This window comes from Acartia tonsa, chromosome 7 (genome assembly GCF_053477335.1).
Source record: "Acartia tonsa isolate MP-2025a chromosome 7, ASM5347733v1, whole genome shotgun sequence".
In the NCBI taxonomy this organism is placed as follows: Eukaryota; Metazoa; Arthropoda; class Copepoda; order Calanoida; family Acartiidae; genus Acartia; species Acartia tonsa.
Genome location: NC_137266.1, coordinates 243,726 through 265,301, shown reverse-complemented (window position 1 = coordinate 265,301; position 21,576 = coordinate 243,726). Strand labels below are relative to the sequence as shown.

The 21,576-nt window shown below is 31.7% G+C and overlaps 1 protein-coding gene across 1 annotated transcript; it reads left to right on the top strand.

Annotated features, from left to right (window-relative positions):
* The first annotated feature begins 734 nt into the window (after positions 1–734).
* Positions 735–20,157, top strand: LOC145324019 (uncharacterized). Its single transcript, XM_080166653.1, has 9 exons — positions 735–945; positions 1,373–1,447; positions 13,811–13,881; positions 14,116–14,170; positions 14,641–14,682; positions 14,998–15,051; positions 15,560–15,613; positions 16,152–16,191; positions 18,479–20,157. The coding sequence occupies exons 1-9, from the start codon at positions 751–753 to the stop codon at positions 18,934–18,936; spliced, it is 1,044 nt and encodes a 347-aa protein (XP_080022779.1). The 5' UTR covers positions 735–750; the 3' UTR covers positions 18,937–20,157.
* Positions 20,158–21,576: the final 1,419 nt, after the last annotated feature.

Sequence of the window (21,576 nt, the reverse complement as noted above, 5' to 3'; positions counted from 1 at the left end):
TATACTTTCAGTAATACATGAAAAGGGAGAGAATATATTATTCTTAAAATTGCAGACATACATGTAACATATTTTATATTCATCATTAATTTTCATTTATTATTTTTGTTGTTGTCGTGTGAAGGCTGCTAAAATTCAATGGCTGTAGGCTTTGCTTATATTGTTCACATTAGTAAAATATTTTTTTTTACACATACCTTTTTAAATAAATTGAATATAATTTCTATAAACAGTGTTCTGATACAATTAGTAGCAAAACTAGTGGCTACAGTGGTTGGGGTAAGTGATGCAAATATTTTGGGAGTGAAGTTACTTTTTTTTCAGGGACAATTTTTCTTAGCAGGGTTGACATACCCTCACCTAAAATAACCTTTCTATGACATTTGAGAAGCTTCACTGTAAAGGAGAACCATATTGGTCCAAAGGTTAGCAAAATCTTTTGATACAGCCTAACAAATACACCAACAGACATCCTGTTATTTAAGAATAAGTTTGTGTTTTTGTATTATTACACATTGATTATCTTTGTAAAAAAATATAAAATATCCCAACCCCATTAATTTAGTTTTAAAAAATAGAAGACTAACTCAAAAGGCTTTTAACTATTCATAAGGATGGTGACTCCCCTCCTTAATTAGGACAAAGAGAGGTATTTTTTTTATAAAATTATGGAAATATGAATAATTAGGGTTTAAATATTAGACTATATATCTATAACATTTAATTTCAGATTTTGAAATTTGCCAAAGTATGAAAATATTTGTTCTCATTCTTGTAAATGTTTACATGGTGCATGGGTATGGGGAATGTTTTCCAGAGATGGTAAACAAGACCTATCTCCACCTGCCACCACAGAATGGTCCACCAGTTATTAACACCCAATCCAATGAAGAGTGCTTTCTACATTGTGTGGAAAATGTAAAGTGTATAGCTTATACATTTATGGTAAATTTGAGATAATATTTTTGTTTAAACTTGCCTTTATGAATTTCCTTAACCCTTAAAAGTCAGACCTTTTCTGCACTTTAGTCAGTTTGGGGGGAAACCCTTGATAACCCAAACAGATCAAGTAAAAGAAAAGAAGTTGCGGGTTTCACCATATTTTCACAGTAGCTTTCCTATTTAACCCTACAGGGCAGCAACCCAAAATAAGCTTTCAAAAGCTACTGTGAAAATAAGATGAAACCCACAACTTTATTTCCTTCATGCACATGACCCACCTAACCTACTTACAAGAAGAACTAGCCACTTTTTCTATTTTAAAATTTTCTGTCATCGTCTAAGCACTTATAAAAATGATTCTGTTAATTGAATTGGTAAAAATCTATGAATATCATAAAATGCGGCAAATTTAAAACAATATTTATTTTAGTATGATTCCTTTGAATGCAGCCTTTTCCACTTCATGCCAGATATTGATTTACCAGAGAATGAAATTGCATGTCAGGTAAAAATAAAACATTAACTTTAACACTAATTTTACTATAACTAATACACATTATATTATACTAGCGGCTTCGCCCCTAGCCTCTAGGGGATTTGCCCCAAAAGGTTTGATTAACATATTTTTTTGTTATTCATATTTAAAAAGAAAAATGAAAAAAAATATTTTTGGGGGTGGGGAGATTTTTTTTTTTTGGGGGGGGGGGGTGTGGTCGACCCCCCTTTTTTAATTTTAGTTTTAAAAGAAAATTTTTTTTTGGTGGGTGGGTATTTTCATTTTGGGGGGGGTTGGCCGTTTGGGGTGTCCCATCCCCCAAGAAAATAGATTAAAGCCATCACATGACCTGTAGGTATATTCCCTGAAGAGTAGAGCCCGATCAGTTCAGTGGTTACTGAGATCTTAAGCTTCAGACAGACAGACAGACATTGTACTACTTTGTATTATAGATACCTACTGATTAAAAAAAAAAAAAAAAACTTTTGTTAACCCATTAATGACAATAGGGTCTTAAACGACGCACAAATTCAAATCTATACTATCACTCTATTTTTTTATGCTGTCCTTTTTAAATGTTTGTAAATAACTGAATAGAGCTTCAAGTTTTGTCCTCTACATTGCTTGGCCTCTCACTTCATTCGATGACCAGATGAAATCATATTTTCATGGCAGAAGTGGAAAAAATAGGAAAAAATTTCCACACCAGGCCTAACTTTTTTCTTTTAAAGAATTAAAACATACTTATTTATAATTAATTATAGCATTTGTTATATATTTTTAGTTTCTGCTAAGTTTTCTTTGATTTTAGTTAGTTTACATACTTTTTTTTGATAAATTGTTGTGCGTCGTATTTGACGCATTCGGACTAATCATTTTAGCCATTGCGTCCTTTTTGACCTTATAGGACTAATCATTTTAGGATTTTACTGTATAATCTCCTATAATCTACTAGTTGCTACGATGTGTGGGGGATGTCAGGAAAATAGCTTAAAACCATCCCAAGGTATTTATAAAGCTTCCCTGATAAGTAAAACCAATTCAGACCTTCATTTTCTGTAATCTTTGGCTTGAGCCAAAAAACCTTACTACTTTATAGTATGGAATTCAATACAAGCAGTGGCCACGCCCCTAGAGGCGTCTAGGGCCCCTTAGATTGCAGGGGGAATCAAATCCCCTCTTTCAATTACAATTTTTTAAAGAAAAAGTTTTTTTTTAATTTTTATTTTTTTTTATTTTCTAGGGATGATTTCTCTTAAGGGATGGTGGTGGTACCCTCCTTCAAAATAGTTATAAACCTTACCAGGACCTAGTAGAAGCTACCATGTAACGGAGCACCATATAGGTTCAGTGGTTAGCAAGGTCCTTTGGTTCACACACAAAGACATACAATAACCTGTTACTTTATTTTAAGGATATAAAAATAGTAGCGCAGATAATCTACAACTAGGGTCTGTCTGTACGTCCACCTGTCTGTATTTCCATAATTGCATCCAAATAAATAATAGCTACCTTACAACTATGGAATGTATGTATGTCTGTCTATATATCCAAAATTACAGCCAATTAAAGACTGTAAATATGTTTATACTTCCGTAATTTTTATTGCAGCCTAGCTGTTAATATATTCATAAAAATAGCGCAAATACTCTACAATTATGGTCTGTCTGTACATCCGTCCGTCTGTATATATATAATTGCATCCAAATAATTAACAACTACGCTACAACTAAGAAATGTATTGGTTAGGGATCTAAAATAGTAAGTCAATGGCCGATAAATTGATGTACTTACTCAGGGATATTATACCATAAAATCTTTCTGTAGATTACATTTAGTGGTTGAAACATTTGGACACTTAATAAACCAACCAATCAAATTACAAATACAATTCCCCACAGTTGGTAAGACAACAAATAAGAAAAAGTTATTATAAAACTTAAAGCATTAACAGGGGCTGGGGGGGGGGGTTGAGGGGTTGTCAAGTATTGGGTTGTTCAATAATTAAAGTAATATATATAGAGCGATAAATAGTATATGTAACAACCACCTCTTGTCAAAGACCTTCTACCGACTTTTGGTTGGGTCTTCGAAATCAGCTGAATCTTTCAAAAATGTAAATACAGCCGGGTGCTGGCAAAAGAACCAAGAGCAAATTGTAAACTAATGTTAACGCAAGGACGCCCAAGCTGTTTACTTTGTATTGGGGTAAAATTAGGGGTTCTATACGTTCAAGGGGAGTAATCTAACGTACTTAAAAACAACTTGAGAGGTGTAGATAAGAGGATTCAAAGTCTAAAGGGATAAACACCCATTTACCCCTTTACTTGGACGTCTATGTATTAGCTATAATGATTTCTGCATTTTACCTAGTTAATTTCGTTTTTGCATTGTTTAAATACTGTTCATTTGTTGAAAAATATTTTGAAAATTATCTATTGATCTCATAAAACTGACATAACCCAATTACTTAAAAAAAGGACATAGTTAATTTGCCACCACCTCAGGGAGAGTTCAACCCTTTATGGAAAAATAATTGAAAACAACGTAAATTCAGGCGAAAAATAAATTTGGGAACATCTGCAATATATTAGTTCTATATTTGTCGCTAGATGTCACTAAAAACTTGATAATTATGATTTGCAAGAAAGCATTCACATCATTAATATAAATGTCTTGTTAATCACAAATAACTAGGTTTAACAATTCAGTAGTGTAAATCGGAAAAGATGATTATCAATATAATTTCATAGTCAGAAGCCTAGTTGTAAGAAATTGATAGTGGCAGTTTTAAATACTTCACTTAAGTTTAGACAGAAATGACAATTTTTCACAAAAATTGTCCCTTTCTTTTTCAAAAAGAAGAAGAAAGCATTAAACAGCTGAATTTAGAAAGCAAAGTTTAACAAAATTATTTTTCGTCTGCTGAGCTTTAGGGTCTTTGCCTTAAGAAATCAAATAGTAAGCTCTTTATACATCTATACTATAAATTTATTGTTCAATATAATTGTCGACAAAATCATATTTTTTTGCTAAACATTGTAATAAAGTGAAAGGGTATCTATCTGTGTATCTGCTTAACTGATATGCTTCTTTTTTTACTTTGTAGCTTCTCATAGGTCCTAGGAAGATTTACAACTATTTTTGGGGAGGTTACCTCCTCCCTCCAAAGAGAAATCGCCCCTTGGAAAAGACCCCCCAACACAAGAAAAAATAGAATTAACTTAATGAAATTAATTCTTTTTAAATAAAAAATATTGTTGGTGAATTCAATGACCTCTCCCCATCTCAAGTGCTCCTAAAGGCCTCTAGGGGCGTAGCCACTATTACTAAATAATTATATTCTGAATTGTTTCATACAGTCGAATCTACCTCTAGGATGTGTGGGGGATGTCAGGAAAATAGCTTAAAACCATCCCAAGGTATTTATAAAGCTTCCCTGATAAGTAAAACCAATTCAGACCTTCATTTTCTGTAATCTTTGGCTTGAGCCAAAAAACCTTACTACTTTATAGTATGGAATTCAATACAAGCAGTGGCCACGCCCCTAGAGGCGTCTAGGGCCCCTTAGATTGCAGGGGGAATCAAATCCCCTCTTTCAATTACAATTTTTTAAAGAAAAAGTTTTTTTTTTAATTTTTATTTTTTTTTATTTTCTAGGGATGATTTCTCTTAAGGGATGGTGGTGGTACCCTCCTTCAAAATAGTTATAAACCTTACCAGGACCTAGTAGAAGCTACCATGTAACGGAGCACCATATAGGTTCAGTGGTTAGCAAGGTCCTTTGGTTCACACACAAAGACATACAATAACCTGTTACTTTATTTTAAGGATATAAAAATAGTAGCGCAGATAATCTACAACTAGGGTCTGTCTGTACGTCCACCTGTCTGTATTTCCATAATTGCATCCAAATAAATAATAGCTACCTTACAACTATGGAATGTATGTATGTCTGTCTATATATCCAAAATTACAGCCAATTAAAGACTGTAAATATGTTTATACTTCCGTAATTTTTATTGCAGCCTAGCTGTTAATATATTCATAAAAATAGCGCAAATACTCTACAATTATGGTCTGTCTGTACATCCGTCCGTCTGTATATATATAATTGCATCCAAATAATTAACAACTACGCTACAACTAAGAAATGTATTGGTTAGGGATCTAAAATAGTAAGTCAATGGCCGATAAATTGATGTACTTACTCAGGGATATTATACCATAAAATCTTTCTGTAGATTACATTTAGTGGTTGAAACATTTGGACACTTAATAAACCAACCAATCAAATTACAAATACAATTCCCCACAGTTGGTAAGACAACAAATAAGAAAAAGTTATTATAAAACTTAAAGCATTAACAGGGGCTGGGGGGGGGGGGGGTTGAGGGGTTGTCAAGTATTGGGTTGTTCAATAATTAAAGTAATATATATAGAGCGATAAATAGTATATGTAACAACCACCTCTTGTCAAAGACCTTCTACCGACTTTTGGTTGGGTCTTCGAAATCAGCTGAATCTTTCAAAAATGTAAATACAGCCGGGTGCTGGCAAAAGAACCAAGAGCAAATTGTAAACTAATGTTAACGCAAGGACGCCCAAGCTGTTTACTTTGTATTGGGGTAAAATTAGGGGTTCTATACGTTCAAGGGGAGTAATCTAACGTACTTAAAAACAACTTGAGAGGTGTAGATAAGAGGATTCAAAGTCTAAAGGGATAAACACCCATTTACCCCTTTACTTGGACGTCTATGTATTAGCTATAATGATTTCTGCATTTTACCTAGTTAATTTCGTTTTTGCATTGTTTAAATACTGTTCATTTGTTGAAAAATATTTTGAAAATTATCTATTGATCTCATAAAACTGACATAACCCAATTACTTAAAAAAAGGACATAGTTAATTTGCCACCACCTCAGGGAGAGTTCAACCCTTTATGGAAAAATAATTGAAAACAACGTAAATTCAGGCGAAAAATAAATTTGGGAACATCTGCAATATATTAGTTCTATATTTGTCGCTAGATGTCACTAAAAACTTGATAATTATGATTTGCAAGAAAGCATTCACATCATTAATATAAATGTCTTGTTAATCACAAATAACTAGGTTTAACAATTCAGTAGTGTAAATCGGAAAAGATGATTATCAATATAATTTCATAGTCAGGAGCCTAGTTGTAAGAAATTGATAGTGGCAGTTTTAAATACTTCACTTAAGTTTAGACAGAAATGACAATTTTTCACAAAAATTGTCCCTTTCTTTTTCAAAAAGAAGAAGAAAGCATTAAACAGCTGAATTTAGAAAGCAAAGTTTAACAAAATTATTTTTCGTCTGCTGAGCTTTAGGGTCTTTGCCTTAAGAAATCAAATAGTAAGCTCTTTATACATCTATACTATAAATTTATTGTTCAATATAATTGTCGACAAAATCATATTTTTTTGCTAAACATTGTAATAAAGTGAAAGGGTATCTATCTGTGTATCTGCTTAACTGATATGCTTCTTTTTTTACTTTGTAGCTTCTCATAGGTCCTAGGAAGATTTACAACTATTTTTGGGGAGGTTACCTCCTCCCTCCAAAGAGAAATCGCCCCTTGGAAAAGACCCCCCAACACAAGAAAAAATAGAATTAACTTAATGAAATTAATTCTTTTTAAATAAAAAATATTGTTGGTGAATTCAATGACCTCTCCCCATCTCAAGTGCTCCTAAAGGCCTCTAGGGGCGTAGCCACTATTACTAAATAATTATATTCTGAATTGTTTCATACAGTCGAATGGACGTACAGACAGACACTGATTGTAGAGTATCTGTTATGTATCCTTTTAATAAAGTAACAGGATATACTTTCTTCATGTGTCTGTGTGTTGTGTACCAAGGGATCTCACTAACCACTGAACCGATATGGTTCTCCTTTACATGGTAGCTTCTCATAGAACCTGGTAAGGTTTATAAATATTTTAGGGGAGAGTACCACCACCCTCCAAAGAAAAAATTAGAATGAACTTAATGAAATTAATTCTTTTTAAATCTAAAATAAAAAATATTGTTGTAGAATTCAATGACCTCTCCCCATCCCAAGTGCCCCTAAAGGCCTCTAGGGGCGTAGCCACTAGTACCAAATAATTATATTCTGAATTGTTTTATACAGACGAATGGACGTACAGACAGACACTGAATGTAGAGTATCTGTGTTATGTATCCTTTTAATAAAGTAACAGGATCTAAATACATTCTACATACATGTGTCTGTGTGTACTAAGGGATCTCACTAACCACTGAACCGATATGGTTATCCTTTACATTTTAGCTTCTCATAGGACCTGGTAAGGTTTATAACTATTTTTGGGGAGAGTACCACAACCGCTCTAGGAGAAATCACCCCTAGAAAATAATAAACCCCTCTCATTATTTTTTTTAAATTTTTCTTTAAAAACTGTAATTGAAAGAGGGGGTTTGACTCCCCCAAAACCCAAGGGTCCCTGGATGCCTCTAGTGGCGAAGTTGCTGCTAGTATAGTGTTCCATACTATAAAGTAGTAAGGTTTTTGTCTGAAGCTAAAGATTATAGAAATTTCGGGTCTGAATTGGTTTTACTTATCAGGAAAGCTTTATAAATATCTTGGGATGGTTTTATGCTATTTTTCTGACATTCCCCACCCACCCTAGAGGTTAAGGGCGAAGCAACTAATAGATTATACAGTAAAAGCCTAAGATGATTAGTCTGATATGGTACATAATAGACGCATGGGAAAAATGATTAGTCTGAATGCGTCGGAAACGACGCAAAAAAAAAACTTCTTTGGTATGCCACAAATCAAAAAATCGAAAAATACAAATGTCTTACAATCCCTTAAGGAAGCTGTGTTTAAAATTTCAAGTGATTCTGACGACAGGGGGGAAGTTCGGCACTAATGGGTTAAATAAACTGTTTGTGCTTATTTTAAATAATACAGTGTGTTTCTTTTATGAGAACTTTTTTGAAAGCAATTTTACCCCACTTATAGTTATCAAAATTTAATGATTAACGGCTTATTTTCTTTGTTTTTTTATAACCATTTATAGAACTTCAAAAAAATATTTCAGTTTTTATTAAAAAAGTACAGAAAAATCCAAAATTCAAAACTTGGGTGTCAACATCTAAAAATGGTTTTAGCGCATTTTTCTTAGGCTAAAATCTTCTACCCTTTGCAAGAAAAAAATTGGATTTTCAATAGTCGACTTTGGGGGGCCAGTACTCCCTTCATGCTCTAGTACATGTCCCCAAAAATATCTGTATCAATTTTTAATTCTTTATATCAATTTTGAAGCGTTTGACAGCCATTCTAGCAAAGGGTAGAAGATTTGAGCCTAAGAAAAATGCTCTAAAACTATTTTTAAATGTTGACACCTAGGTTTTGAATTTTTGCTTTTTCTGCACTTTTTTAATAAAAACTGAAATATTTTTTTGATGTTTTATAAATGGTTTTCAAAAACGAAGAAAATAAGCCATTAATCATGAAATTCTAATAACTATAAGTGGGGTAAAATTGCTTTCAAAAAATGTTCTCACAAAAAAAAACACTAAAAAACCCGGTTCGGCATAGCCATAAATGCACAACAGGCATTTTGACCCGTTTTGGGCGGTTTTCCCGGGCATTAAAACCCGGTTTTGAAGTAAAAACCCGGTTTTTTCGACAAAAAAATGAAAAATGTAATTTTTGAACGCCTAAAGTGAGATGAACACTTTTTAGAACTTTGTTACGATTTGTAATTGAAAACTACACAACCTTATGTAATCTATAGAGCTACAAGTAATATACGAAGCGATTTATATCCAATTTAGTGTTTCAGCTATAGGTGCCGCCGTTTTTGGTTAAAAAAACCCGTTTCTTGAAGTTTTAAAACACACACACTACAATGTATTCCAGAAATCCCGAAAAATGACAAAAAAATCATAGAGAGTGTATATTTGAAAATTTTAATGAAATTTTAGTTAAATAGCAATAAGTATACATATATCTTTTAAAATAATGATGAAAAATAATTATAATTGGGGTTTTACACAAGGGGCGTTAAGGGGGGGTGTAAAGATAGTCTAATAATCACATTTCAGAAGCTGTAACTTCCTTTGTTTTTGAGCTACATTGACGGGAATCATATCAAAAGATATTGCACAACCCAATTAACAATGTTTGTTAACCCTTAACAGTCTCGGGGGGGGGGGGGGCAACCCTCCTCCTTCTGGTATTTTCGATCTCATTTTCTGTGTGTGAAAGATAGAGAGCAATAATTGAGTGACTTGTTTAAAATGGGTACGACACACAACTGAAAGTTGAATATCTCCAGGATGCCAGGATACCTGGCAGGATCATACAGGTAAAAGGCAAAAACATTTTTTTATGACTTAAACTTAGCATTTCATATATCCTATATTACTACATCCCAATACGAAATATAGGTGTTCAAGTCAACTTCTGGTTCCAGGTATGATCCTGGAGGTCCTGATCCTGCAGGTTTCCAGAAATCTTTAATTAGTTCCTTGTACCTTAATTTTTGACTTAGAGACTTCAAATTTCAAACTTAAGCTATTCTAACAACAATACACGACCAACTAAAATTCCATGAAAATCTGCCGCCGTTTTCCTGCTAAAATTTATATTTTGAGATTTCTAATACAAAAATTACTTACAGAGATGAGTCAATTTCTTACTCATTTTCTGTGTGTATATTAAAGCAGGAAGAAAGGGAACAATGGGCTGTTTATTATACTAATCCACAAAGTTTTTTTATAGTGTTTTCTTATTTGTAGACATAACAACTTTTGGGACTTTTATTGAATTTGATTGGTTGGTTTTGTAGTTGAGTGTCCAAACATTTCAACAACTAATTGTAATTTATAGAAGGGGCAATTTTGTGTATTAGCATTAGGGGTGTACATTAATTTACCGTCCATTGTCTTATCCCTTTAGATTCAACAACTAATTGTAATTTATAGAAAGGGCAATTTTGTGTATTAGCATTGGGGATGTACATTAATTTACCGGCCATTGTCCTATCCCTTTAGATCATAGATATGTAAGACTTTAATTTTTATTTTCATTTAACTTTAAAGGAAACAGTTTCTATCTTAATCAATATAAATTCTACTCTTCTTTTTTAATAATTATGATAGAACCTTTTGTGAAAGGTTGCTCAATAAAAGGGTAAAGGGAGTAGATAATGTTTAAAATATAAAATCAGAATTTTTTGTTGATCAAGGAAAACAAATACTAATTTTTAAAATGGGATCCAAGTTTGATATAAATCGAGCAACCCCCCCCCCCCTCCCCCCTAATAAAAAGGTATGATAGTTCTGATAAGAGCTTAGACATCAATGGATACTCTTTTATTTGATTTTAAAACTTTTCTTTACTTTAGGTTTAATTAAATAGGTGTTTTAAATAATAAGAAATACATATTACTTTTACATTTTAAAAAAGTGTTATTTTTTGATAGACCTAGTATCTTTAGGGCTTAAAAAAACAAACTTCGCATAGTTTCGCATACACAGTGTAAAGTTCTCTGATATTATACATACATCTAATATCTTCATGTAAGAGGATTTGCTTGCACTCTTTTGCGCTTAAGAGATCTGGAACCAAACGTAAAATTTTCATTAAAAGAAAATTGTCTATTTTACAGAAATCAGGTATGCTAAGAAAACCATCTACAATTACAACAAAAAAGGGAGATTTGACTTCTTTTAACCCTTAACAGTCGGGCCCCTTGCCGCACCTTAATCAGTCGGGGGGGGGGGGGGGGCGTTCAACGCCCCCCCTCATTATCTCAGTTCCTATTAGAGCTAGAGGGCTAAAATTTTTTGTGCAAGTCCCCTGTGTTATGGTGAATTTCCGACCTTAAGTAAGTCAAGGTCAATTTCCGCTTCCTTCACCCTTTTATTTAACAACCTTTGTTTTTAGGTCCTTTTTTACTTAAAAATGTCAAACGGCTGTAATTTTTTTATTTTTAAAACAAGAAGAAATTTTTTTTTGCAGAAAATGTTTATTTTTTTTTTAAATTTTATAATTGAAATATCAAAACATAAGTTTCAGCGGCCGCAGCTGTACTTGGCAGCTGCCAGCCGCCGCAGTCGGCGGTCGGCGGGAAAACGGCGGCGGATCTTTATGAAATTTTAATATATTATGTAGACATGTAAGAAAAGCTTAAGTTTAAAATTTGAAGTCTCTAAGCCAAAATTTGCGGCCACAGGAGCATTTTAAAGGTTTCTGGAGACCTGGAGAATCAGGACCTGCAGGATCATACCTGGAACCTGAAATTGATTTGAACACCTGTATTTAATATGAGGATGTACTACTAGAGGATATTTTAGTATTTTGGTAAGATAAAATGCTTTGTTTAAGTCAAAAACAAATTTTTGTTCTTTACCTGGATGACCCTGCCAGGTTTGCTGGCATCCTGTGCCCGCCAGGATGGAGATATTCAAAAAATTCCAACTCTCAGTTATGTGTCATACCCATACTTAAAAAGTCAAGCAGTTTGGGCTCTTTATCTTTCACACACAGAAAATGAGATAGAAAAAACCGGATGGGGGGGCGTTCAACGCCCCCCCCCCCCCGACCGTTAAGGGTTAAAGGCTAAACGTATAAATTATTACATACTGATTCCAAAAATATATAATACTTAAATAGCTTTAAAAATAAAGGGTCCACACTGATTTGAAATGTAGTTTAGTTGACCTTAAAAATAGTTGTTTACAATGACGAAAAGGACTTAATTCCATACCTCTGGTATAATTACACATAAAATTCTTAGTTTTCATAGTAAAGAGCTAATTCTTTCGGCTTTATTTCCAAAATCTTGTGTATTTTACTAAACAATTGTTTAAAAGTGTATTTTCCAACATGTAAAAAACGATTTTTTGTCACTCGCTGGAACATAGTGCACTACAAGAAAAGAACATATAAAAATTGGGTAATACATATCAGAAAACGAGAATAAAAATATTGGAGGACACATATAGAGATTACTAGGGTATACTGATTAGGGTGGCTCAAGAATAATTAATCATAAAAAATATTTAATGGTTGATAAGTTAAAACCGGGTAATAAAACGAAAACCGAGCAGGGTTTTAAAACTGTCGGGTATTTATGGCCATGCTGAATCGGGTCATAATAGGGCGTAAAAAAACGATAAAAAAATCATATAAAAAATAATAATTTGAATAAAACGAATTCACAAATAGATGTACTTGTCAATAAACATTAGATTTCATGAAAAAAATCAGCGACTTTACTATAAAAACAAAAAAGTTAGAAGGGGTATTTTGAATTCACCAAAATTTTCGTGGTTTTCAAATTTTGTTGAGCTATACCGGCAAACGGAAGTAAGCAAAACTGCCTGCACCAGGGGGAAATGAAAACCAGGGTAGTAGAGGGGGGATTCATACTGAGAATGATGCAATTTGAAGACTGGAAACCGGTTATTTTAACATTTTCTGGAACCGGGTGGAACCGGGTTTTAATACCCGGTTCTTCACTAATGGGTTAATATATATCTATAATACAAAGTAGAATGATGTCTGTCTGTCTGTCTAAAGCTTAAGATCTTGGTAACCACTGAACTGAATGGGCTCTTCTCTTCAGGGAATATACCTACTTGTCCTGTGGTGGTTTTAAGCTATTTTGTTGGGGGATGAGACACCCCCCCCCCAAAAAAAAAAATCCCCTACAACAAAAAAAATTGTTTTCCCTTTTTTCAAAGAACAAACAAGTAAGGGGGATGGGAAAACCCCAACCACACCTTGGGGCAAAGCCCCAATGAAAAAACTGATAATCCCTTTCCCCCCGCCCCCCCCCCCAAAAAAAATTGTAATTGTTAAAAATTGACTTTTCTCTCAAAAAGTTGTCGCACATATAGGTATTAGATAATTATTACATAGTAAAAGCTGTCGCACTTATGGGTATTAAAAAATATTACGCAGATTATAACACACAAAACAAAAAAAGATGCGTTGGTGTTGAACTTCCCATCACATCTTGGGGCGAAGCCTCTAGCAGCTAGGGGCGAAGCCGCTAGTAATATATATGGTATAAATGGAAGATTCCAAATTTCATATTTCTTTTATTTTTAAAAAAATATATAATCCAATCTTATGTACTATATGTCTAAATATGTCTTTTAAGGTCTTAAGAACACTGGTCTCATTGTACCACAGTTTAAAAAGAGTTTAGTTTTGGTCCAGGGAGAGTTTTAGGCTATTTGGAAGGACTCTACCAAGAAACAGTATTACAACTTTCATGTCACAAAGACTAGGCTAGGCTAGGTGCCAATTCTTGGATTTATTTTAATTTCTACATATTTATATTATCCAATTGTTTTAGTACCATTGCTTGACCAGATACTTATCATTACCACATTGGTGCAAGGATATATCCAATGATACACCATTCTAGTGAGTCATTTATCTTATTAGCACTGTTATTACTTTCCATCACTATTGTATTATAATCAGACAATCACTTCTTTGTTGGCATATCCTTTGTGCAATTGATTATTGAATTTGAGGCTTAAATTTTTGTGGAGAATTTTTTAAAATCATGGCTCATATTTGAAGAGGGGGGGGGGTTGGAATTGAATACCTCATTTCCCTCTGTTTGCATTTTTTCATAATGTCCATTTATTTCAGTCACAGTCATCTAACAAGTTTTGGTGTCCTGTGTAAAAATCAGCTAAAAATGCAGGTATCACTAAATCATTTACACTTTTATATAAAAAAAATAGAAAGATAGACATCCTTTCTATTTGATATAATAAGTTTTTTTTAAACACAAAACTTGATAATATTTCATATCTTTTCTTGATAACTTTAAAACTTTATCAGCTAAAATTATACAATTTTACACAATCCTTGTAATAAAGTAAAAGGATGTTTGTCTGTCTGTCTGTTTGTTTGTACTGAAGGATCTCGCTAACCGCTGAACCCATTGGGTTACCCCTAACAGGGTAGCTTTCATAGGTAACTTGAAAGTTTTTTTGGGGGAGGACCTCCCAAGATAAATCACCCCTAGAAAAAATCACCCCTCCCCCCCAAAAAAATATCCCCCACAAATTTTTTAAAAACTTTTTCTTTAAAATCTGAAAGTGCCCATAGAGGTCTCTGGGGGCTTAGCTGCAAGTATATATATATATTCTGATAACAATATCTATTTAGATGGAACTCAACAGATCAAAAGAGGTTATTGATAAGAACAAGGTAATTAGGATTAGCTAATGTATTCTGATGAGAGCTTAGTTTTTCTGGTGTTAATTGTTGCCTTAAGCTAAGTTAAGTTAGGTAAGATTGGGTAAGTGAAGCCCAGCAGGATTAGGTCACTACAAGTATAGGCAAACATGAAGAAATTTTTCCAAATTATTTTATAAATAAGAGATGGAGAGGTATCTGTCCTTATCACAAAATATTCTTTTTAAACAAATAACTGAAAATAACATAATCAATTATTACATCATTTTAAGTAAACTCAAATGATTGCAATTACAGATAATACTATTTGTGTTTTTCGTTTATTAGATTGAGATAGACAACTTAAAAAAAGAAATGGATAACATCAGTACTAAACACCAGGTAAAGTTTTTGGAATTATAGTGTCAGGAATAGCATTTATACTGACACCTTTCAATCTTTAAGCTGTTTGCTTAAAAGGTTCTGAGTTAAATTGATATTTTAACGAGAAAAATCTTTTTTTGCATATAGTATCCATGTATCTGTATTTTAAAAACTAATCATTTAAAATAATTTCATGAAATATTTATATTAGGTATTGCAAATTCCCAAAATGAAGTTTATTTTGTTATAGTTGTTTTATTTTTCATAAAAGTTTCAATAATAGTGATTTATCATGATTGCATATGAAATATACAATACATTATACAAAACACATCAGGGACTTCAAAGCGTTTTATTTTAAGAGACGTAAAATAAGGGGTTTCAGAGGTTAAGGGAGAAAATCTATTGTATTCAGAAAAATATAAGAGGGTAGAACAAGGTGTTTCAAAGTTTGATGGGGTTAAACACCCTTTATCCCCTCTCCAAAGTTTAGGCAACTCATTATATATTGATTTATTGTATTAAGCTTGAGTTAAACATGAACAAGGAGCTTGTGAAGAATTTGGAAAAGAAACATCAGGTAAAAAACTTATATGGTAAAAGTAACAATAAGTAGAAAGTTCCTTTTATTTTTTTACATCCCTGAGCTGGATCTTTAAATGTATAGTCGTTGCTGTAGCTGTAGTTGTGGCCATAGTTGTGGCTGTAGTTGTGGCCGTAGTCGTAGCTGTAGCCATAGCCGTCGCCACTGTCAGTGCTGCCAATAAAACATGGATTTTAAAAGATTATGATTTAAAGTATTTTAATTAAAAATTTAATTCATTTATAATTATAATTTTATAATTATGAACTTAAATTATTTTTAAAATTAAAAATTCCATTTAAAGATCCCTATTAGGTTAGTGGCTGTACCTGTGGCTACAGCCATGGCAATGGCTACACATTTTAAGATCGAGCTCTGTTTTTTTTAAAATCACATAATCGAAAACTTAGAAAATAAATATATTATTAAAAATACATTTTGCAAAATATTTTATTACTAATTTGAAACCTCCCTCAACCTTATATAAAAATGTTCAAAAAAATTCTTGAATCATAATTTTCATTGATATTATTAGGATCTTGAGAAGACTGTCACAGAAATGCAAGTTAAACTTAGTGAGTAAATATTAATATATATTTGTGAACATGCACAAAATACAGAATAGTTATTTCTCGTATCGTATTATAATCGGCTTTCCGCGGATATAGAGTGTACAATTATAAGATTAAAACTGGATATAATACGATGCTAGAAAGGGTTTTTTCGTATGGATGAGAACCGGTTCCTATCCACCGGATTCGAAGGAATACGAGAATAGTTATTTCTTGCATCGTATTATAAATGGCTTTCCGTGGATATAGAATGTACAATTATAAGATTCTAATCTTATGATTGTACATTTCTATATTCGTAGAAAACTGTATATAATACGATGCTAGACATAGTTTTTTCGTATGGATGAGAACCGGTTCCTATCCACCGGATTCGAATGAATACGAGAAAAGTAATTACATACATGTGGATTTTAAAGGTTTCAAAATGAACATCTAGAATTTAAAATTCATATGAATAATATTTAACATGTTGCATGTTTTTAAAATCTTATCCTTTCTCATAATGTATATAACCTTTTCTAGGTGGGAGGAAGGCATAAACAAACAGCCCTCCAAATTTCGTTCTCTGCAAATTGTTAGAGATATCATGACACAAAATAAAAAAAAGTTGAACTTCTATAAGATTGAACTTAATTTTACCACCTTGGCACCATTATTTACCAACAAAAACATTAAAAACCTCAAAAAGTAAAAAAGGTGCATAATTTGATAATGCATTGAATTTTCTCAGTTAACCAGCTTTATAGTATTTAGTACTTGTAAATTGCAATATATCAAATCAGACAGCGATTTTTCACCATAAGTCCTTAGATTTACATAACATGAACATTAAACATTTAGGTTTATTCAATTTTCATTGACCCTAACTTTATAATTTAAACTTAACATTTACAAACATTTAAATTTCAAGATAATCTGCTGCCATTTTTCCAGCTGGTTGCAGTTAATAGAGTTAGTCATTGTTTATTTACTTTTCATCCCTTTTATTTTTAAGTTTTCATGATTTTCTTTACTTCTATCTGAGATAGACGGCTGATATTGTTAAGGATTAAATAAGTTTGTAATTAATTTACTTATCCCCACAAAGTTTCATTAAGATTTGCTAATTTGCTAAGGTGCTAGATCGATTCCTTGATTTTCACATTATAAATTGTACAAAGTTTTGTGATTTTTTAGTTTCGTGTTTTTTATAAAACTGCAATAAAGTTATTTTTTTTTCAGATAACCATCCATAATTTTTGAGCTTTAGTACTTATGGATGTTGTCATTCTTGTTTCTACAATTAGTATTTTATGAGATATCCTCTGAAGTATAGACATGCTTTAAAAATGCAGAGTTTTCTTCAATTAAAAGTTTGATTCTTGTTACACAAACCTTTTAAAAACCCATGACTTAGCATAAATTGTTTATCATAATCTGTAATAATCTCAGATAGCCTGTTTCAAAAAACTGCTTTACCCATCCGACAATCAGTGTATTTTGAGTCTTTCACCGATGGGGTTAGGAGACATATATATTTTGATATTAAACAAAAAAAAAAAGAAAGGAAAGGTAAAGAAAATATTTTAATTTTTGTTTATAGTTATATTTAGTGGCGTGCACATTTTTGTATTGTGCATTAAATGTCTGAATTGTTAAATTGTTAAAGGCTATACTTAATGAGGAAAAGGATATAATTAAAAACTTAAATTAGATATATTTATAGATAGATAGATAGAAAGATGGAGAGATAGATATATGGATAGATAGATAGATACTTAGATAGATAGATAGATAGATAGATAGATAGATAGATAGATAGATAGATAGATAGATAGATAGATAGATAGATAGATAGATAGATAGATAGATAGATAGATAGATAGATAGATAGATAGATAGATAGATAGATAGATAGATAGATAGATAGATAGATAGATAGATAGATAGATAGATAGATAGATAGATAGATAGATAGATAGATAGATAGATAGATAGATAGATAGATATATAGATAGATAGATAGATAGATAGATAGATAGATAGATAGATAGATAGATACATAGATACATAGATACATATATAGATACATAGATAGATAGATACATATATAGATATAGATAGATTGATAAATGGATAGATAAATGAATATATTGAATTGAATTACAGCTACACAAATGGACTAAAACCAATTAAATTTTCTAAATATTAAAAAGCGGTTATACATAAATAGATGAAATAGTTAAATCAAAGATAAATATATAGACAAATATATAAAAAAAATACATTTAATATTATTTATATTTAGGAAGAACGGAGTGTGACAACTACCTTTCATTAGATGAAGATGACCGAAGAATTGGAACATATAAATTTGTTTCTTTTTTTACAGCTGAAGGATATTGTGATTTTACTAACACTAAGTTATATCCTAAAGGATGGGCTACAATTAGTCCCAGGTGGAAGGGAGCAGGATGGTACAGGTTCCAACACCCAGCTGGTACAAAGTTATCTCAGTCACCTCCAGGTAAATATCATTGTGGGACAGATGGGACTGGTTGGTCAAATTCCACATTACCAGATAAACCTGGTGATAGTGTGGATATCAAGATTTGCTTTGTTAAAGCATATGGTAATGGTGATAATGGTAATGGTGATGATTGTTGGAGATCAAATGAAGGTAAAGTCACTAATTGTGGTTCATACTATGTTTATTATCTTGAAAACGCACCAAAGTGTCGTATGAGATATTGTGGAAGCAACTAATTATTAACACTTCACTAATAAATAAATATTAGTGAATAATTGTTGTTTATAATTAGTAAATAAGTACTAAACAAAGTATGATTACCACATCTAATGGCTTTGTTATAAATAACATTTATTAATATTATCATTGAAGTTTGACCAACCAGTTATATATCAATCCTACAATGTTAAAAACTGAGCTAACAAAGTACTAGCTGGGTGTTGGAATCTGTACCTTCCCTTACAGTCTTGACTTGTTTATTAATATCTTTGTTGTATATTTAATCATTGTTTGGAATTCAAAATTGTCAAAATTATATTTTGTATGTAAACTTAGTTAGTGGAGGAACTAGGGGTATATACAAAAAGATTCTTATACAAAATAGCCACGTATAAAATAGCCTCATACAAAATAGACTTGTACAATATAGCTTTATAACAAATAAACTATACATACATACATAGGAGGGTTGCCCCAATCATTATTAACAGTCGAGGATATTTTGTACTAGAAACTATTAGATCAAGCCTATTTTGTACAAGGCTATTTTGTATAAGATCCATAAAAAATATAATCAAATTTTGCTTAATGAATATCTTTTTTCTATGGAATTTTCTGTATGAAGGTGTCTTACCTTCATACAGAAAATTACTATTATAAATTGTCCTCCCTCATCCCTGGGTAATATTTACACAATATTTTCTAATTAAATTATAATAAAAATATTCAAATATAAAAAAAAAATCTTCTAAAAAAAAGGTTTTCTTTTAAATGTAAAGCTTTTCTGTAACTATTATCTTGTAGTTTTGAGAGTGTATAGTGAATATGAATGTTTAATATGATAACAATTGTAAAGAGGGTGTCTTAACTTTTCTGCTTTTTATTTAGAATAGCTAGTCGGTGTTTTTAGTCAGTAATAAATGTTTTTTTTGTGGACCTCTTATTTTTGAAGTTTTAAGGTACTAAAATGCAACAAAATAAAAGAAGACAATTGCCAGTATGAACAAAAATAGTAAGATCTTTAATTTGACACCTTACTTTTTAAATTCTGTTGAGTAATTATTGAAAAAATCTATTTTTTAAAACTCATTTTAATCAAAACTTTGAAGTAAAATATATTCTCACACAGGCATAAAAAATATGGGTTCATATATACCTTTAGAATCAGAAAAATATTATTCAGCTCTAGGGTAAATACCCACTGCGAATTTTCAAAGAAAAAAAGTTGACCCTCAAAATTTCACCTTAAAGTGATACTTTTCTAATAGTTTAAGATTAGATAAGATAAGATCAGGGATAAGGGATGGGAAACCTGACCGAAAATTAGGTCTCAGCCTCCTTTTTAAAGTGATGGGGCAACTTTTCTTTTTTGCCTATAAAATCAACTCATTTTCGCCAGTTCATTATTGGCTGTAGGCTAATATCCAATAGCCTGAAACTTGCTTTTAGCATTAACCAATTATTAATAACAAACGCGTCCCCCAGTTCATTATTGGCTAAATTAATTCAAGCAAACATAAATTTCTGCTATTAGAAAGACAACAATGGAAAGTTTCTGCTATCAGAAGGACAACAATATATATGACGTTCAATCACATCAACTTATTATTAAATCTACACATTAATAAATGTCCATAAAGCAAAACATAAATTGAGAGATCGTTTTTGAAGACTGAGTAGGATTCAACATTTTATACTTTAGAACAATGTGAAAAACTCATTGTCTTTAGACAATTTAAAAGTTACATTTAATGTGGAATTGATAACCCACCTAAATGATTACAAATACAAAACTAGTTCAATATGTAAATAAAAGTGTACTGTGTTTTGTTAAAAAAAAAATTTCATTAATTTTGGTAAAAATTATTGCACACTTAATTGAACTTTTCTGTTAATATTTAACGTAAAATAAATTTTTTTTAAAATTCTTAATTTATATGTATGCTATGGAACAATTAGTTGATAGAATGTTACCCATGTACTTATTCAAATCTTCTTAATTTATTTATTAAAGCTGGGGGGCTAAAGCGGTGTTTATTTCTAAATAAAGATCCCCCCTTAAAATGTTTGAAAATAAATCAGATTTAACCATCTCAAAAAAAACTTTTTTTTTTAAATGGGGGGGGGGTTGGCGAAGTAATAGCAGGATTCTACTTAAAGCCACTAACATATTGGTTCTTTGGAAAGTTTTTATTATATTTTATGATTGGTGAAATCAACTACCTGAATTCTATTCTATACTTTTTTTCTTTGCATTCATATAATAGCTATTTCATCATTGTTCATAGTTTTCAAATCTAACTACTGCGTCATCCCGAAACTAGTTTTTTAGGCCTAGTTGGAAAATAGGCCTGGAATAATATTTTCTTACGTTTCCCATCCCTTATCCCTGGATAAGATTTATAAGATAAGATTTATTTTCCTCATAGGTACAACATATTTTTTATTTGATATATGGCAATTTAAAGGTTACTATGCTTTGATTGGTTTGGGTCTTCTGGTTAGGTTCTATTGGTTTCAAGTTTGGACAGAAAATAGTATAACGAATTGCATAATAACAGTTATTTAGGTACCTAGCATGGAATTGGCCGAACTTCATCTCCACCTTGTTACCAAGCCAAGTTCATATAGGATATAAATATCATTTTACAAGAAAA